The sequence below is a fragment of the Octopus bimaculoides genome, chromosome 18 (assembly GCF_001194135.2).
Source record: "Octopus bimaculoides isolate UCB-OBI-ISO-001 chromosome 18, ASM119413v2, whole genome shotgun sequence".
NCBI classification, from domain to species: Eukaryota; Metazoa; Mollusca; class Cephalopoda; order Octopoda; family Octopodidae; genus Octopus; species Octopus bimaculoides.
This window is the reverse complement of record NC_068998.1, coordinates 16,712,522-16,733,406: the sequence shown is the minus strand read 5'-3', so window position 1 is coordinate 16,733,406 and position 20,885 is coordinate 16,712,522. Positions and strand designations below refer to the sequence as shown.

The window sequence follows — 20,885 nt, the reverse complement described above, 5'->3', positions numbered from 1 at the left end:
GAGAGAGAGAGAGAGAAAGAGAGAAAGAGAGAGAGAGAGAGAGAGAGAGCATACATGCATGCATATGTGTCTACCTCTTCGTTTGTCTTTATATTGATACCACTTGCAAAAATGCTGTCTTTGTTCATATTCTATGACTTAGTGAGTTGTCAATAAGGTTGATTAAGATGAGTACCAAACTTGAGAGTCAGAACTGGACTCAATATGGTCAATAAAGACAGTGAACTGGCAGAATCGTTAGCATCCTGGACAAAATGCTTAGCAGCATTTCATATGCTTTTATATTTTAAGTTCAAATTTCAGTGGTTGACTTTGCCTTTCATCCTTTCTGGGTCAATGCAATAAGTACCAGTTGAGTACTGGGGTCAATGTAATTGACTTACCACTGACCCTGAAACTGCAGGCCTTGTGCCAAAATTTGAAACCAATACAATTGATGAAAACCCTTCAAGGTGATGCTCCAGTATGGACACAGTTCAATGACTAAAAACAAATAAAAGAACAAAGGAATATATAAATAAATATAAATAAGAAAACTAACCTGATTAAAATTTTCTCCACTGGTTTACTCAACACAACACAACATTTGACTTCTGTGGTTTGCTTTCTGTTTAGCTGAGTACTCATTTTGGATGGTTTGGCACTGGAGAGGTCATCCTCTTTCTGGTTGGTTAAATCCAATGGTATGCCTTGGACTTGTTTTCTCCTTTCAAGTGATAACCGCAAGCCAGAGGATTTATGAGGTCCTCTTGGTAGTTTCAACTTGAGGATTTCTTCTCTTAGTTCAGCTACAACTGCATGCCGTTCATGTCCAGCTGTTCCACCAAGGAATGCAAGCCGCAACACCAAACAAGGTGGTTTTGATGTTACACGTAGTATATAAAATGTGCTTGGAGGTTTGTCAGAATCACTTTAAATGAAATGAAACAGAAAAAAAATTTTTAAATACATTTTTCTTTTAAAACATCAATAAGTCACAGTGGCACATATAGTGTTTAGGTTCATTTCTTTTGAATGAAAACAAAAGCAAATTTTGCAGGGTGGGAGAGTGTGCTATTAATTGAATCAAATCTAGCAATATTACTAATGCTTATTTTACCAGTGTTAGTAATATTATCAACTGTAAGAAGTCCCATAACATCCACAGTAACAAAATAGATACTTTGAGGTTTTTATTAGAACATATTTCTTTTACTTGTTTCACTCATTGGACTCTGGCCATGCTGGGGCCACAGTTGTAGTCAAATAGTTGACCCCCAGTGTTTACTTTTTTTAAAGTTGAGAACTTATTTTCTCATTGTCTTTTGCCAAATCACTAAGTTATGGAGATGTAAACAAACCAACACCTGTCATCAATTGATGGTGGAGAACATTCACAAACACAAAGATACACACATTCCTACTCAGAATAAACACAATAGTATCAGCACTAAGCAGTGATGAGGAATAAATGAACTCTAGGTTTATCAAAATATGTTTGTGACATATTTTAACTTTTAAAGGTAAATTCACATGGAGAAAACATCCTCTCTTACAGTAAAAGCTGTAAAAACATCAAATCTATCCAGAGCTTCCCTCTAATGGACTCTCAGATTCATTTCTGGCTCCTTAGCCTTCCTAATAGGAGGTACTGAAGTGATATAACCCTGGGAATATTCTAAAGGCAAAACCTTATCTTAGAATGCTCATTATATATACAACAGGTTCATACACAGTTTCTGTCTAGCAAATTCACACACAAGGCATTAATGAGCCCAGAGCAATAGTAGAAGACACTTGTCCAAGATGCTGGGCAATGGGACTGAGAGTCCATTAGAGGGAAGCACTGGGTAGATATGATGTTTTTACACCTTCACAGCTTTTTGACTACACAGCCATGCCTGCACCGAGCCATAGCATGTAAACATGAATGTGGAATATAAGGATCAGAGAGAATTCAACATATTGAGTATAGTACTGAATTGTAAGTTTTCCATATGAAGTTAGTGAAGTAAATCTCTTCTTCATAAACTATATTTGTTTCATCACTAACTTCACTTCCATGGTCTTAAACAGATGAAATACCAATCTCCCACAAGATAAAACAGTAAGCTATAGCAGGTAATATACCCCTGAGACAAGGCTGTCACATGTCTTACTTATTCGAGCCATATTGGTCTCCATATAAAATGACAATGTAATGAATGGTACACTTACCTGTTATTAAATTTTATGTACATGTATGTGAGGTTAGAGTGATTCTCCATCAAGACAAATGTGCACCAGTGTTTCAACATGTTGTTCAATGCAGTCATAGCTTTATAACAGTGTACAGACTGGAAGTAGCCATTGGAATTTGGAGTGTGCAGGTACTTTTTCAGAGGAGTATCATGCCGCAATATGATACCAATTCGATGTGTGTGCATCCATTTTTGCCTTGAAAAGAAAGAGATAAAACAATAAAACGATTATACAGACATTTATTTTTTATGTCACTAGACTTAACTTCCTATCATCATCATCATCATTATCCTTTCTATATTTGCTTTATCCATGCTGGTATGTGCTGGACAAGACTTCTCAAGATTGAATTCTATGGCTAGATGTTCTTTCAACTGACAACTCTTGCTTGTTTTCAAGTAAGGTACCTAAGTGCATTCACACACCAAACTACAGAGCAAGATGTTCTGTTTATAAGGAACTTAACCCTTTAGCATTCAGATTACTCTGACAAATATGTTTTTTTATTCAAGTTGTTTTGAATTAATTGTGTATTATCTTGTAGCTTCAGGATTTAAATTATGAGATCGCTGTGAAACTTAATTTAATTTCAATTTTTAATAAATTGATTTTAATTGAGTTTTTACCTGTAATTTTGGATTTTATCCCTAATATTATTATATATATATATATATATATATATATATATATATATATATATATATACATACATACACACACATGAATAAATATATGTATGTGAATCAAAACAGTTTGATTCATTTGATCCATACATGTAACTCTCAATTAATGTGTTGAATGCCCTTCTTTTGTTTGTCCACTCACTCATATGTGTATCTTTGTCCACCACCACCACTGCTTGACAACTGGTGCTAGTATGTTTACATCCCCATAATCTAGCAGTTTGGCAAAAGAAACTGATAGAATAAGAACCAGGTTTTAAATAATAAACACTGGGGTCAATACGTTCAATTAAATATTCTTCAAGCCAGTGCCCCAACATGACCACAGTCTGATGATTGAAACAAGTAAAAGATGAAAAAAAGAGGCAAACATTGCAAGTAAGAGGTGTAAACTGTTTTAGTTAAATGACTTCAGTTTGTAAGAAATATATCTAACTAACCATATATTGATATCTAAACTGGCAATTGGATTCCAGAATTTGATCAACTCATTTAAACTGGGATCTCTGCAAAATTAGAACAAAAAGTATTAAAGATAAATCAGAGTTTAAAAATTGGAAATCTAAACGTATAAATAATTTTTCAAGAGTTAATATATATTAGAGCACTTTTTAAAATTTTTTGCTTTTTTCTTCAAAAGAGTTTTCAGTATAGAAGATTGGTATGTGCCAAAAAAAGAGAAAGAACTGAAAACTGAAATGAACAGCAATAAATTCACAGAACTCATAAATGTAATGTATGTAAACAAATTCAGTCTTACAAATTAAAAAGGAAGTAAGCAATAATCAATCAGGAGATTGCAATTAAGAGTTTCATTAAAATTATTATCAGCATAGACACTCCATGAAGTATTTTGTTAATTACAAGATGTGAGATTGCTTCAATGAAGGTCTACTCAGAAAATCTACAATTACATCCAAATTATAATACAATCAGATAGTGTGCAAAAAAAAAATACATGTAAAAGAGACATTTAACAAAAGGCTAATGACCTTTAAATTAAAAGATGTAATCGAGAGAACGGCTGATGGATGAGTTACAGAGTACCATATAAGAAGCTAAAGGAGCATTTGTACCTTCTTTCCTATGTCCATGGCCGAAACACAGATCTCTCATTAAACCAGTTCACCAAACTGTATATATCACATTTTGGTGTAGTTTACACATCAATGCTGTAAAACTGATAAAAGTTTCATTGGCTTGCATTGTTTAACTTATACTATGAGTATAATCAAAGCAGATGCTGGGTCCTACTGATCTGATTTACATAGGCACAGGCATGGCTGTGCAGAAAAATTTTGCTTCCCAGCTACATGGTTTCCAGTTCAGCCCCACTGCATGGCACCTTAGACAAGTGTTTTCTACTATAGTCTCGGGCTGATGAAAGCCTTGTGAATGGATTTAGTAGATGGAAACTGAAAAAAGCCCATCATACATTTATAGAAATATCTATGTGTGTGTGTGTCTTTGTATTTGTGTGTCACCCACCACCGCTTGACAACAGGTGTTGGTGTGTTTACATCCCTGTAACATAGCAGTTTGGCAAAAGAGACCAATACAAGTACCAGGTTTACAAAAATAAGTACTGGGATTGATTCATTCAACTAAAATTCTTCAAGGTGGTGCCCCAGCATGGCTACAGTCTGATGACTGAAACAAGTAAAGGATAAAAGATGCTCCCTAATAGTGTTTCCAACCTTTAGATAAAGACAGATTTGGGGTTGATTTTTCCCTAGGTACTAAAGAAAGCTAAATTATTGTGAAGATGATGATGATAACAATATAAATAATACTAACTGCTGTAAAGAATATTCTGCTGGTAGAAGTGGCAATCCATTCTTTAGTGTTTTTGGAACAGTGTAATTTACAGCATTGGAGGAAAAAGAATGAAGATGAACCAATAGTTGGTCTGTTTGCATCAGGCTGAAAGGAAATCAAAAAGGAAGTCATTACATTAACACTGTCTTCAATCAAAGTTTAATTAGTGAAAACTAAGATATTTACAAATACAAGCATTAACCAAAGTTTATCAAAATCTATAAACAAAATAGTTCAAAATGGAACATTTCCAACAAACTTTTGATAAATGTAAATGTAAAAAACATAAAATAGTCTTTAAACTCACTTTTGTAAAGATTGCCAGTATTTTTTGACATGAGCAGTGCGGAATGGACTTTTGGATGGGCGTTTGTCAGTACAAGTCATCTCATGAAGAAAATCATAGCTGCCTTCAATTATTATTTCTACACGAGTGTAACGCCTAGATTTGAAATAGAAAAAAAATATATATATATATATATACATATACACAATCACCATTTCCGTATCAAAATAGATATATAACAATACAAGTGGAAATGGTAATTCAAGTCACGAAATATAAAAAAAAAAAAAAGTACAATAGTTCTTGGTGAATAAAGCCTGTGATATGGTCTCCATTCCTAGTAGCTATTTCACTTCACTGAATTTATGGTATTAACCTTTAGCATGCTGTAGATGCATCATGCCACCATATGAGTTTTCTCCCCTCTTAATGTAACACAATGTGCCAGCAGCCACAGGGGAGAAAACTCGTACAGCATCATGATGTACCTAAGCATGCTAAAAGTTAACAGAAAAGGCATGAATATCCAAGAATTATTTCTTCACTTGTTTGGTTAATAACACTAATCCTCTACAGAAAGACACACATCATTTATTATACCAGTGCATGAGATAAATATTAATTTCATATCTTGAAAATAAAGATTATATTAAAGATAATTTCTCTATTTTCAGTCCAACACACTCAGATTCAAAACACTGCTTTACTTTTCTAGTTCCATTATGAATTCCAGAATTGCTCTTCATGTATGATACTCATTTACTCTTTGTTTCAGGGTTCAATCTCCACCACTGCTTGACAACTGGTGTTGCTGCATTTACATTCCCATAACTTATCAGTTTGTCAAAAAAGAGCAACAGAATAAGTATCAGGCTTAAAAATAAAAAGTAGTGGGATTGATCCATTTGACTACAAAATAAAAATTCTTTAAGGTGGTGTCCTAGCATGGCCACAGTCTAATGACTGAAACAAGTAAAAAGTAAAGATATTAGCTTACTTGTTTGGAGACAAAGGCCATGATGCTGTAGCAATGTATTCAATGCGAGCATATTCCCTCCATGGTAACAAAAGACGAACTTCAATCTGGCTTTCACCTTAAGGAATCAAAGAACAAGAAAAATATGATATATATATATAAAAATTCATAAATGAAAAATTCAAACCATATATTTTTACACAAACACACACACACACAAAGTAGACACTATATCTATCCATCTCTCTTTACTTACTATTCCTGGTAGAGTTGTTGGGGTAGAGTCCTTCAGTACATGGAGTTCTTTCAGAAGCAACCATCATTACAATTTCCAGTTGGATTCTCAAACATGACTAACTAAGATCATGGATATTATCCAACCATCTCATTCTTAACCTACCCCTAGATCTCCACCAGTTGACTTGGCTTGAAGAATCAACCCATGTATCATTATGAAAGTCGTATGCACATTTGTCAGTTTATATATTTACATGTGTTATGCAGCTCTGAAAAGACCAAGATACCTGGTGCCTTGCTTGTACTCAAGAAGACCCATCCTCCACAGCAAGACCGTATCCTTTGGTGAAGAGAATTGGCCTGCAAGAGTTCTGTGCCAGTACCACATAGAAGAACTTGTGGCAGTGCCACATTAAAAGCACTCAGCACACACTGTAAAGTGGCTGGCGTTAGGAAGGGCATCCAAATATAGAAACCGAGCCAAATCAGACTGGAACCTGCCGCAGCTTGCCAGCTCTGAGTCAAACAGTCCAATCCATTCTGGCATGGAAAACAGATGTTGGATGAGGAGGAGGACAATGTTTCTAGTACTGATAGGTATTTACTTTATTGACACAATAATGGCAAACAGGATTAATTTTTACAAACCATTAACATAAAATAGAAAATCAGTAACTCCACATACCTTTAATTAGGTTCACCTCTTTGATTGTATAACCTTCTCGCAATCGTAATGACAGCACTCCAGATATAGTGGTTTGGAGATTGACCTCTTTGTGCTTTTTCCTTACCATTGGTGCAACATTGATTTCTTGATTCGTAACTGGATGGGTCAAAAGCCTACAAACAAGCAAAGCAAAGACTCGGTAATGTAAAATTCCAAACAGTCTAAAGGATTTGCTTATCAGCTGGTTGCTATTCTCATCAAATTCCTCATGCCATACAAGTTTCCAGTAAATGAAGAATTTGATGATATCTTTTATGATACAACATACCTAATTTAAGAATTGCATATTCCATCCATTTTTTTTGTGAGAATTCGATTGATTAACTCTTTAGCATTCAGATTACTCTGTTAAATGTAATGCTTATCTATTCACATTCTTTTGAATTAATCATGCATTATCTTATAGCTTTGAGATTTCAATAATGTAATTGTTTATAATTTAAATATTATCAGGTAGGTGTGAGAGGCATAGAAAACAAGCGTTAAATGATGTTGATAATACACATACACACACACACACACACACACACAATGGGCTTCTTTCAGTTCCTGTCTTCCAAATCCATACACAGCTTTGATTGGCCTGAAGCTATAGTGCTATAAAGGCACTAGCCCAAAGTGCCATGCAGTGGGATCGAACCTGAGACCACATGGTTGGGAAGCAAGCTTCTTAACCACACAGCCACGCCTGCACCTGTTACATAAAGTATGTAAAATAACATAAAAATTTAATAAATATGAAAGGATTACAATAACTTTGATTTCATCTTTTAATTAAAAGTTTCATCACATCGTAATGGTTGAGCAGTTTGTTTGCAATCATGAGATTCTGAGTTCAATCTCACTGTACAGCAAATGAAGCAAGTGTTGTTTTGTATAACCTTGAGCCAGCCCATACTTATGAGTGAAATTTGGTAAATGGAAACTGTAAAGAAGCCAGTCAGAGAAAGTGTACTTGTAATTCAGAAGTCAGCCTTGTCACACTATGTCACACTGATTCAGCTCAGGAATTACATTAAGGGTACACATGTCTGTCACTAACTTACATATTCATTCAAAGTGAAGGCATGTAGCGTAGTAGTTAACTCATGGTTGTAAGGTCCTAACTTCAATTCCTGGCAGCACATTGTGTCCTTGAACAAGATACTTTACTCCACATTTCTCCAGTCCACTCAGCTGGCAAAAATGAGTAGTACCTCTATTTCAAAGGGCCAGCTTTGTCGCACTCTGTGTCATGCTAAATCTCCCTGTGAACTGTGTTAAGGATACATGTGTCTGTGGAGTGCTCAGCCACTTGCATGATAATTTCACAAGCAAGCTGTTCTGTTGATTACATCAACTGGAACACTTGTCACTGTAAACAACAGAGAGTCAGGTAGCTTTTTACATAGTAAACTTCCCGATTTGTGCTAAATACTCGTTTTTTACATGTTCAAGCTACTGTCCATCTGTCTTTATATTTGTTTTCCTTTGTTCTGCCTTACGAATAACCATTGTCTTTATCTTTTTTACATTTATTTATCATTGTAACTGACAGAGTGCCAGTTATTCGTTCAATTATTCAAATAACTGATATCCTCATTGTCAAATGATGAAGATACACACACACACAGAGGGAGAGGGGGACAGATATATAAAAAAAAAGTAATGATTTGGGAAATGGTGCTAAAACTGTAAAGACATTTCGATGTTTAGTAAATCAATATGTCAGTGTGAAGAATATGAAATATTTGTACCTGCCAACCCAAGAAGGCCGCCCTGATGTATGATCTTGTCTGCAATTCAAACCAGTATCTGGAACTTCAAATCCTGTTAAACCTTTCTGAAAGCTCCACAGGAAAAATGCTTTGTGGTAAACATTCAATTCATTTCCAGAGTTTTTCTAAAGGTAAATAAAAAAATTAATCTATATGAGAATCATTTATATACATCAGAAACATGTAACAACTAAATTATGAAATCTAACCAAACTCTTGAAGTCAAATCAATAACCTTTTATGCCATTAAATATGTATTTGATGGTATAAATGGCACACAAACATATTAGATGCACCCCAATTTCTGATGTACGTATTCAGGAAAAAAGTATTGAAACTTAAAGGAGACCCAACTTTGCATATGTGAAGGCGCATGGCTTAATGGTTAGAGTCTTGAACTCATGATTGTAATATTGTAGTTTTGATTCCTTGACTAGGCAATGTGTTGTGTTCTTGAGCAAAATTCTTCATTTTATGTTGCTCCAGTCCATTTCAGCTGGTAAAAATTAGTAATCCTGCAACAGGATAGAGTGATAAATCCAAACAATCTCAACCAAATGAAGAGCTAAGTTTGCTTCTATATTATACTACTTTGCTACCAGTATGATTATTAACAAATATATATATGTTCTAGATTGATCAGCTAACCAGCAAATTATGCTTATAGAAGCTTCAGTTTTTCTGTAGCAAAGAAATGTCGCCTTAACATTACACAGTTACTAGAGGTTGTGACCAGAGCTTTCTTTCACATAAACATCAAGAACAATTTAGACTAAAAGACAACAAATCAATTCAAGTTATCTTTAATAATGCTGGACCTGACAATTATTGGTTTAATCTTGTTTTAGCATCATCATCAATTTCTCAATATATGCTATGAAGAAAGTGGCAGGCTGGCAGAAACGTTAGCATGCCAGGCGAAATGCTTGGTGGTATTTCATCTATCTTTACATTTTGAGTTCAAATTTCACTGAAGTTGACTTTGCCTTTCATCCTTTCAGGGTCAATAAATTAAGTACTAGTTACATACTGGGGGTCAATCTAATCAACTGGTCCCCTCCCCCAAAATTTTGGGCCTTATGACTAGAGAAGAAAAGAATATATGCTTTATTGATTGTCAGTTAAATTGAGTAATACATTGTTTCAGCTTAGATTTTTGTTGTATTTTTGCACTACCGCGTCAAAACAGAGAAGACAAGCTAGCATACCTTTATGTATGTTATATGATTTATACAAAAAAGTACTACAACATGACCTTAACTGTGATAGTTAAATGAACTAAAGAACTATCTCATTACTTAAACTAGGTCACAGTATCATTGTAATAAACAACAGTATTCTCCCTTAATCCCAAAATAACTAGGTCTTTAGCCTGTTACTCCAGAAAATTGCATAAATGTAAGAATTTTCAAACCTGCCCAACCCATACCCATAGTTAGTTTGTTTTGTTTTTTTTTTTGAAAAAAAAAATGGGGAAAAATAAATGAAAGGTAGTAATGAATTTTAACATTTGTAAATATTCGACCGTGATCTAACAAACCTATGACCAAAAGAAATTCAGCTGTAACCATTACATCTTGTATTCAGACATAAATGAACTTAAAACTACATCAGACAGTAGGGTGTAATTTGAGAGAAATTTGGCTGCTATTCCTAACAGACCGAGCAGCCACAACAAGATTACTTCATACTCTTGAGAATTTTAGCCACTGATGAAGAAGGAAGAGGTCAGGATAACTTACAACACTAGGTGACACTGCAAAATAACCTCCAAATGTGGCAGTAGCAATAAATTTCATCAGCTCTGTATGTGGAACCCGTCCAAAGGACAAGTTACTGTGGTGACTGCATCCAATGTGCAAAAATGAACATGCGATGGTACTGTTACGGAGCTGTGCAACAAGGGCTTCAAACATACTGGCATCTGGAAGGCCAACCATTCCATCAGTGACAACTGCAATACCTAAAAGAAAAAGAAAACCATCATCATCATCGTTTAACATCCGCTTTCCATGCTAGCATGGATTGGACGATTTGACTGAGGACTGGTGAAACCGGATGGCTACACCAGGCTCCAATCTGATTTGGCAGAGTTTCTACAGCTGGATGCCCTTCCTAACGCCAACCACTCAGAGAGTGTAGTGGGTGCTTTTACATGCCACCCACACGAAGGCCAGTCAGGCGGTACTGGCAACGGCTACGCTCAAATGGTGTATTTTATGTGCCACCCGCACAAGAGCCAGTCCAGGGGCACTGGCAATGATCTCGCTCGAAAGTCCATAACACATGCCACGGGCACAAGTGCCAGAAAGGCGACGCTGGGCACAGGTGCCATCCCGATTTTGCTTTCGCTTGCATGGAAAATTATTATTATGAGGCTTCTTATCAACATTTAAGTACTGTTTATTTTTCTAAGCCTGTAATAAACCTAACATCAAGCTATACTTGTATATGGTTAAAACAGAAATTATCTAAAAACAACAGAAATATTTAAGTAAAAGCTTAAAAATAAAACATATTACAATAATGGTATCATCCCTGTGCCACTAACAATTTGTCATCATCGTCATCATTTAATATTCATGTTCCTTGTTGGTATGAGCTGGATGGTATTACAGAATCTGACCAGCCTGAGAGCAAAGTTGGTCTCCAATGTCTGCTTTGGCATGGTTTATACAACTGGATGCCCCTCCTAACACCAACCACTTTATAGTGTGTACTGGGTGCTTTTTTTTTATGGCACCAGCACTAATGAGGTCACCAGGTAACTCACAAAACAAGACTCCTTCACTGAGTAGGGGTACAGTACTGAGGGAGGTAGCTTTGGTACCAGCTATTCAGGAGACTAAAGCAGGAAAGAGGGGACAGAAACAAGTGTTTTGCAGTGAAGGAGATATATGGGGATGACGAAGAGAAACAATACTGGAGATGAGGTGAATATAAATAAGCTACATTTCATATTAGCCAAATTAATTAACCAAGCAATATTTAACAATATACTTTTATCTCTCACAAAAATAACATAAAATGATACATTAAATACAAAAATGTAAAATTAACTATGTGTAAAAACGTTGTTGCTAAATTCTTCAAGTCCTTTACTTAACATGAGTAATCTATAGTGTCTTTGAAGACATCATCATTATCATTTTAACATCTGTTTTCCATGTTGGTATGGGTTGACAGGATTTGATGAATTAAAGGACTGCAGCAAGCTCCAATAGCTGGATGCCCTTCCTAATATCAACCACTTATTTGTGTCTCTTTTTTTTTTTTTGGCATCATGTGACGGTTGTAAACGAATGTCATTCATTTCCAATATTCTGCGTAAACATGTTCAGCCATGGGGAATTATTACCTTGCATGCAAACAGGTGAGGGTCAGCAAAGAAAACCTATTTCTATAAACTCAGCCTGACCTATGCAAGCATGGAAATGAGGACATTAAACAATGATGATGATAACAATAACGACAGCATTGGGGGGGGGGGGGATTTGATAGCTTCAAAATTACAATGTATATAAGCAAAGAATGGTGATCTAGCAGTAAATTACATAATTTTGCTTTATTTCAGTTAATTCAGTTCTGTCAAAAACTTAATAAAATAAAAACAAATGCAAATGTATAGTAAACTCCTTCACAGTACCTGCTGATGCATTTTCTGGTAACAGCTGTAGAGCCAAAATACCAAACCTGAGAACATTAACAAAACCGTGTTCAGGTTTGGATATAAGTTCTTCAACTTTCTGCTCATCCAATTTTGATCTGCGGCTTCTTGTGTCAACAGACGGTATGTCATTCAAAGAGGTAACTTCACTAAGCTCATGCTATACATTAAAAGAAAAAGAAAAGTAGTCAATAATCATCATCATCATCGTTTAACGTCCATTTTCCATGCTGGCATGGGTTGGACGGTTCGGCTGGGGTCCAGGAGGCTGCACCAGGCCTAGTGGTTAGGGTGTTGTATTCACGATCTTATGATCATGGTTTCAATTCCTGGACTAGCCAGTGTGTTGTGTTCTAAAGCAAATTACTTCCCTTCAGGTTGCTCCAATCAACCCAGCTGTAGATAGTTGGAGAGTTAACCCTACAATGGATTGACATCCCATTCAGGAAGGGTGATGTAATCTCAGTAATTTATATGCCAAGCTCCAGCCTCATGAATCCTAGGGTTCATGACAGACGGAAAACAATTTGTAATACTTGTATAGATCTAACAATATATCTCTTCCACCCAAATAAGTTCATTACATTAACCCTTTAACATTCAGATCACTCTGTCAAATGTAATCCTTATTTATTCACACTGTTTTGAATTAATCATGCATTATCTCATGCTTCCTAGATTTCAATGATGTAATTATTTATTTTTAGAATGAGATTGTAGGGTAGGTGTGAGAGGCTGAATCTGGTCAATTTAAACATAAAACCAGTAGAATATTTTGGTTCGATATGGCCTATTTAAATGTTAAAGGGTTAAGCAAAGATGAACATGAAAAAGTATTAAAAATGTTACACTCACAGAATTCATTTGAAGAGTTACTAATGATGCAAAATGTTTTGAAACAGCATTCTCAAACTCCTTGAGCATTCGATGTAATTCACCAAGAATGGTTTTTAAATTTTTTCTTGTAACCAATACTCCTTGACATAAGACCTATAAATATTACAAAAACAGCTAAAATTCAATATGAATAGTAAAACACAGAGAGACACAACAATATTGAATTACATTAAAAAGAAATATAACATGAGAGTTAACATTAATATTCTGATTGAAAATTTGCCTCATAAACTCCTTCCAACCCATGCAAACATGAAGAAGTGGATGTTAAAAATACAATGCCAAAAGAATGTTTTTTATAAATATATGAATACTTACGAAATTATTGCGACATGCAATTAATGGTGTGTAAGCAACAACTGTTACATAAAGAGATGGAGTCAGAGCTAGATCTGAGCCAGGTGAACAAAACTGCAAGAAGAAAAAAGATCAAGTTTTAACCCAAACAATTAAGATCTTTGGCAAAAATAATTATAAATTAACTTCTTGTACTAATAATCCAGTGTTTCTTGAAGCAAGTTCAGTGAAAACAATTCAGAGCAAGAGAGAGGGAGAGAGAAAGAGAGAGATATAGTGTGCATATGTGTTTTACATATAAAGTTGTCTTTAAGAAATAATTATTGAAATCTACTTACAGGCTGTACTAAACCAGTAAGACAGTTCTTCAAAGAAGTGTAAACATCATCCCACAGTACTCGACCTGAACATAAATCCTAAAATAGATAAATGAGAAAAATATCATTAATTTGTTCAATTCAGACAAATATTTTGAGGAGCTTCTAAGGAAAATATTTATGGCACAATACCATCTTTCAATAAGATATACTTTAAATATCCTCCTCTGCCGCTGGTGCCACTTAAAATGCATTGGTACTAGTGTCATGTTAAAAGCACTGGTGGTGGTGCCATGTAAATGGCACCCAGTACACTCTGTGGATTGGTTTGTACTAAGAAGGGCATCCAGCCATAGAAACCATGCTAGAACAGGCAATGGCAACTGGTGCAGCCCCTGCTTTACCAGCTTCAGTGAAACCATCCAACCCATGCCAGCATGAAAAACAGATGTTATATGATGATGATGACAATGATCTTCATAACTGATTCCTTTTCAGGTATTACTGCCATAGCTTCAATACACACCTTGGTGTTTCTGATGTGGCCTTTCAAATGTCCTTCTATGACAATATCACAGCCATCAATACTTGTGATAGCTCACACAAAGGCCACATAGAACTGTTTGTCTATTAACTCTGTTTGAGGGGCTTATACAAGGTCTTATCAAAAAGTATCGGGAATCAGGACTGGTGCTTTAAAAAAAAAAAACTACAACACATATCACTTCAACATGCCCACTGATATCCCCAGCCACAAAGATGAGATCATTGCCACTCAACTTTTGTTCATTTGGTGGGCCCGCTTGTGGGGCATAGGCAGAGATAATTGTTGTTATACTACTCTGCAAGACTAGCCTGAGCTTAAGTACTCTATCACACACTCTGACTACCTCTATGACCTTATCCACCCATTTCTCTGCAAGAAGTATGCCCACACCACCTACCCCTTCACTGTTACCTTCCCAGAAGATTTTATACCTATGTGTCTTGCCTGTGAGGAACCTGGCTGAAGGCACATTTATCCCCTCCACCACTTGACAATTGGTGTTGGTTTGTTTACATCCCCTTAACTCCAAGGGTTGATAAAAGAGCCTGATAGACTAGGTACCAGATTTTAAAACTAAGTACTGGGATCGATTTGCTCAACTAAACCCTTCAAGGTAGTGCCCCAGCATGACCATAGTCCCATGACTAAAACAATAAAACAAGTAAAAGATAAAATATAAAAAACAAATATTACAATTGTTCTGAAACAGAGACGGGTGAATGTGTTACACTTTCCTCCCAAGAATATACTTACACTGGTGCAGCGCATTAAATAATACTCACTTTTTCTAAATATCAGTGCATTTTGCAAGTCACACCTAAAACGAAATAGCTAACAGAAAATTAAAACTACCTCAGGGACTTTTCTGAGTTTCTTCTACTCTATGGTAATACAAACCTTCAGGTATCTTATCGCCATTTCAACAGCATTTCTAAATTTTGATCTTAATATTTTTCTGAATATAAGGCAGCGAGCTGGCAGATATGTTAGCACACCAAGCGAAATGCTTAGCAGTATTTTGTCTGACTTTACATTCTGAGTTCAAATTCCGTCATGGTCGACTTTGCCTTTCATCCTTTGGGGGGGGGGTCAATAAATTAAGTACCAGTTGTGTACTGGGTCGATCTAATTGACAGACCCCCCCCGCCTCACCCAAAATTTTGGGCCTTGTGATTAGAGTAGAAAAGAATATTTTTCTGATAGCCAAGTCTGGCAATGCTGGTTTCCTTTTCCAATGAAATTAATACTCAGTATCCCTTGCATAGTAAGTAGATTTTCTAAAATAATCATTTAAGTATATAACTCAACACCACCCCAATTTGGGGCGTCTATAATTTCAGCAATATAATAAAGAATGTTCAGACAGCGAGCTGGCAGAGTCATTAGTATACCAGGTAAAATGCTTAGTGGAATTTTGTCTGTTTTTACGTTCTGAGTTCAAATGCCACAGAGGTCAACTTTGCCTTTCATTCTCTCAATGTTGATAAAATAAGTACCAGTTGAACACTAGGGTTGATGTAATTAATTTAACTCTTCCCCCAAAATTTGAAACCATTATTATGAAGAATGCTCCTACAACACCAATTTATATTTAATGCTATGCTATACTTAATACAACATTATATTTAATACTTTATAATTGCAACATCACAATTAGAAAAATAAAAACAAAAAGCTTACCAAAGAGGACACAGACGGGCTTAGATCCAGGGCGAATGCAATTCTATACTGTGTGGACATGAAAATCACTTTGGTGCGTGTGGTAAGCTTGAAAGAATGTTCTTTGCCTGGCTGGAAGGTGACATAGCTTTTCTCTGGGATCACAGACAACACTATCAGTTCTTCTGATGATAAATCAGACTTGAAGTAAAAGAAAAAATGTTACACATTTTTAAAAATGACAAACATAAATGTGAAGCATTCATTTTTTTTTTTTAAATTACATGAAAAAGTTCCATTATGATTATGAAAACCAACTTTTTAAAATACTAGAATAGATTGGAAAATTCAAACATTTACATATTTATTTTTTGTTTGAGTCTCATGAAGGCAATGTGGCCGATGCTGGTGTTGCATACCTGGTATGTAAAAAGCTCCTGTCAAGCAATAGAGGCAATATTAGTATAATGAAGAATTTACTAAAATAACTTTCTCATTATTAAGCTGGGGTCGAGAACAAATTTTGATGGAAGATTATAATTTAAACTTCTTTAGAACAGTAAGTTTATGCCATAGAATCCAGGGCTGCTTCAGGTAGGTTGATTTCAAAAGAGTTAATCTGATACTACTTCTGTTGCATATAACAACAATAACATTTTCCTCTCCAAAATTTTCAAGATTCACAGTACACTTATATTTAAAACAAAATAAAAAAGGACAAATCATGAAAGGACTAAGTGTTCTGGATGTGTCATTGTTAAATAGATACTACTCTAATTACTACTGACTGTAGAGATTACATACAACATCTCTAAGTATTATCACAGTCATAAACCTTCCCAAGCAATGAGACACTTTTACTTTTCAACTGTCTTGTCTGTCAACTGTTCCATTCAAACTATTATCTTTTCAACTTTTCTGATAGGTTAATTAATGATTGAGCATGTCATCTTGCCCACAAAAATATTGTAAAAAAATTAATTAATTTGAAATTGTATTGTTATTCTGTTTTTATTTTTAAAAAAATGATATGATAAACAGAGGTACTTATTGACAACTTCTGCACTTCAAAATTTAAACATCTACAAGGTTTCATAAATGAATGTGAATAGCCACATACTTACAAGGCTTACAGGAGGTACAAATGTCATTGTGGTATTTAAATGGTTGAAATACCATGTTGCTCGGATGTTTCGTGATATCCTGTATTCTTTCTTCATCAAAAGGTAAATTTCCTTTGCTTCAGGAGCAGACTGAAAAATACAAATAACAACCAATGAGTTTTATTGCTTCCATTGTTATTCTCAATTTACCTTAAATAGGCATAGGTGTGGTTAAGAAGCTTGCTTCCCAGCCATCTGGTCTTGGGTTCATTCCACAGCACAGCACCTGGGGGTGAGTGTCTTTTACAAGAGCCTCAAGCTGACCAAAACCTTACGGGTGGATTTGGTAGAGGGAAACTGAAAGAAGCCCATCAGACATGTGTGTGTGTGTGTGTGTGTGTGTGTTTGTGTATGTACCCTTGTCTAGACAGCATAGTTGTAAATGAGCATCACAGTCATAAAGCTATGTTGTTCTTTCCAGTCTTCAGTAGAAAACATAACTGACCATAGATAAATATTACCTTGCTTGGAAACAGGTGAAGGTTGAAGACAGGAAGGGCTTCCAGCCATAGAAAAAACTGTCTTGACAAATTCAGCCAGACACATGCAAGCATGGAAAAGTAGACACTTAATAAAAATGACAATGACCCTTGATTCTGTTAGCTTATTCCAAATTTTGCTTGGTCTGTCTCTGATTATTTGGATACCTATAATCAATATTCAGTCTTACACAATCCCCAGCTCAGCAAATAAAAAGTGGAGTTATTCTTGGCTAAATACTTCTCTTGGCGCTGTTTCACCAGAATTATACCATTTGTGTTTCCAAGTCTTAGAATAGTAATTTCTAAATCTATTTTGGCATGGAACTCATTATTTGCCAAAAATCATGGAACCCACACCAGTACTTTTTACAGACAACCTCCCCACCAGCCTAATTTCATTAAGATATTCAATGAAACAAAAATTGTTTTAGAGAGAAAAATTTATGGATAACAACTTCCAGTTACTCAAGCTTGAAATCTCTCCCTCGTTCCCCCAGGCTCATACACCCCTTCTCTCACTCTGGCTCAAAATCTCTCTCACTTATTCTCCCAGAGATATCTGTTCCACGTCTCGTTCTCTGAACTTTTCAAACCACCAACACTTTGATCAAATCTCCTCCTGCATGAAGAACATATATATCTCACTTCTCCTTGTTCCAAAATCATTAAAGATGATGACTTCAACACTTATACATTTCAGGACTCTTACTCTCACATTACATCAATACTGCAAGTGCGGAAGCAGAATCTTTGTTATTCTAAACTCTTTACATGAGCTTCTTTCACCTCCTATTTGCATTTCAGACACACAGACACCCAAGTACTCTTGCTCTCTTTCTCACCATAAAACTAAATGTCTGCAATACTATATACATCTCTGCACCCATCACATCATCTAATCACTACCTCATGACTGTTCCCAGTTGAAGATGGCATCTACATGATCGTTTTGTATGAGATGCTTCAGCACTTTTCTTACATTTCAGCAACAACAAAAATATATGAATTTTCATGGGGGTTATGGCCCTTATGCATAGAATATAATTTCCAAATTTCATAAAGATCTATTCAGTACTTTTGCCATAGTTTTGGATCATTAAAAAATGACTAAAATTTGGGGGTTAAGGCCCCCCATTAGGGGGTCTTAGAATCCTCAGAGAAGTGGAAACTTTGAGAATACTTCTTGATGTGTGTCAATTACCCATGGTTGAAATTTCATCAACATTAAAAATTTATGAATTTTCATGAGTGCTCTGCCCCCTTTAAACCATCTCAAATTCAAACCAAACATACTGCATTATACCCACCCTTATGCATTGAATCTTAGTTCCAAATATCATATACAGCTATACATATAGATGTATACATATACATCTATATATATATACATGTATATATATACATCTATATATATACATGCATATATATGTACATCTATATATATACATTTGTGCAGATGTATACGTATATATATATATATGTGTATTATATATATGTGTATTATATATATGCATGTATGTATGCCTGTGTATATAGTTTCAGTATTAAAGCGAAACTATTAAAGTGAAAATATCTGACATTACAATAGAGAGATGTTATTGTTTCACTTTTGACACGTAATACTGAAATAGTGGAGGAAATATGATATTGCTGTGGGCTCGCACTAGGCAAGAAGTTAAAAACTTTTTTTGGCCTATGACACTACATGAACCCTAAGTAAGGCATGTGTAAAATTTGTATGAAATTGGTTGTGTAGTTCTCAAGTTTTAGGGATTCACACAGACAGACAGACAGACACACATTCTCATCTTTATATAGATAGATAACAGATAAGAGAGAACAGAGTCAAAAGCTTTACAGACATTGGCTGTAAGTTATGAATATTGAAACTAATAATACTCAATGTAGGTCAATGAATTGAATAAAGATGTCAGAAGCCACACTGGGTGATGCAATAGATAGCCAGCAAACGGATACTGTATAACAGCTATTTTCAGCTATTTTTGAGTCCTGGCACACTGAATATGACACTAAAGTGTTACAGGCATGGTTGTGAGGTTAACAAGTTTGCTTGGCAACCACAAGGTTTCAGGTTCAGTCCAACAACACAACACCTTGAACAAGTGTCGTCTACTATTGCCTCAGACCAACCAATACCTTGCAAGTGGATTCGATAGACAAAAACAGCATGGAAAGAGAACATTAAATGATGATGATGATGATGATGAGTATTTGACCAGTACTTATTTTATTTTCACTGGAAGGATGAGAGGCAAAATTGATCTCAGTGGCATTTGAATTCAGAATATAAAGAGTCAGAACAAAATCCATTGCTCAACTGGTTCTGCCAATCATTGACTGCTTCAGAATAATTACTTCTAATTTTGACATAAGGCCAGCAATCTTTAGGAGTGGTTAGTCAATAACACCAATCCCAGCGTTAAACTAGTACTTACTTTAGTAACTCTGAAAAAATAAAAAGCAAACTTGACTACAGTGATATTTGCACTCAGAATGTAAAGAACTGGAAGAAACTCCCCAAATCATTCCATCCATCACATTAACAATTCTGCTCGCTTGCCACTTTAAATATTGCCCATAATATTAAAGCAATGCATTTTCAATAGTTGTTTACTGTCATTGCTTCACCAAATGTAATTATGACTGTAGTTTGGATAAAACTGATTAAACATCACAGAATGATTTACTTGTTAGCAGGACAAATAAGAATAAGAAAATATTTAATTTTGTGGTGGAAGATATGTAATTCAGTGCTGAATTAACTTGAAACTAATAATCATCATCTAATGTTCATGTTCTATAGCTCTTCTCCAGAGTCTCTACCCTGTCTTCTGTACCTAGTTTAAAAGCTATATATCTGACCTCTTGGTGAGTACTATCGGCTAACTCTGATGAGCGTAAGGTTATATAATCAGATTGTTACCGAACACTCTATTGTATTCCTTGCGCGAAACCGACTGGTAAGATCAGCCGTGATAGATATATAATACTATATATTTCGGATAATATACCCACTCTATTGACTGATATATGAATACATATTTACCCTGACTTACAGTCTCTGAGACAACTCACGTGTATGTGTGTGTGTGTGTGTGTGTGTGTGTGTGTGTGTGTGTGTGTGTGTGTGT

At 35.3% G+C, this 20,885-nt stretch overlaps 1 protein-coding gene across 1 annotated transcript in view; it reads right to left on the bottom strand.

Annotated features, from left to right (window-relative positions):
* Positions 1-20,885, bottom strand: part of LOC106871186 (KICSTOR complex protein SZT2) — a 102,669-nt gene that overhangs the window by 78,707 nt on the left and 3,077 nt on the right. Inside the window, exons 2-16 of the mRNA XM_052974313.1 lie at positions 17,213-17,341; positions 16,110-16,289; positions 13,904-13,981; positions 13,587-13,679; positions 13,227-13,361; positions 12,351-12,531; positions 10,447-10,667; positions 8,684-8,829; positions 6,906-7,060; positions 6,005-6,101; positions 5,029-5,163; positions 4,701-4,826; positions 3,344-3,409; positions 2,197-2,415; positions 542-910 (exon numbers count right to left, since the gene is read on the bottom strand). Of these exons, the coding sequence (XP_052830273.1) occupies positions 542-910; positions 2,197-2,415; positions 3,344-3,409; positions 4,701-4,826; positions 5,029-5,163; positions 6,005-6,101; positions 6,906-7,060; positions 8,684-8,829; positions 10,447-10,667; positions 12,351-12,531; positions 13,227-13,361; positions 13,587-13,679; positions 13,904-13,981; positions 16,110-16,289; positions 17,213-17,341 (2,330 nt within the window). The remainder of the gene's footprint in view (positions 1-541; positions 911-2,196; positions 2,416-3,343; positions 3,410-4,700; positions 4,827-5,028; positions 5,164-6,004; positions 6,102-6,905; positions 7,061-8,683; positions 8,830-10,446; positions 10,668-12,350; positions 12,532-13,226; positions 13,362-13,586; positions 13,680-13,903; positions 13,982-16,109; positions 16,290-17,212; positions 17,342-20,885) is intronic.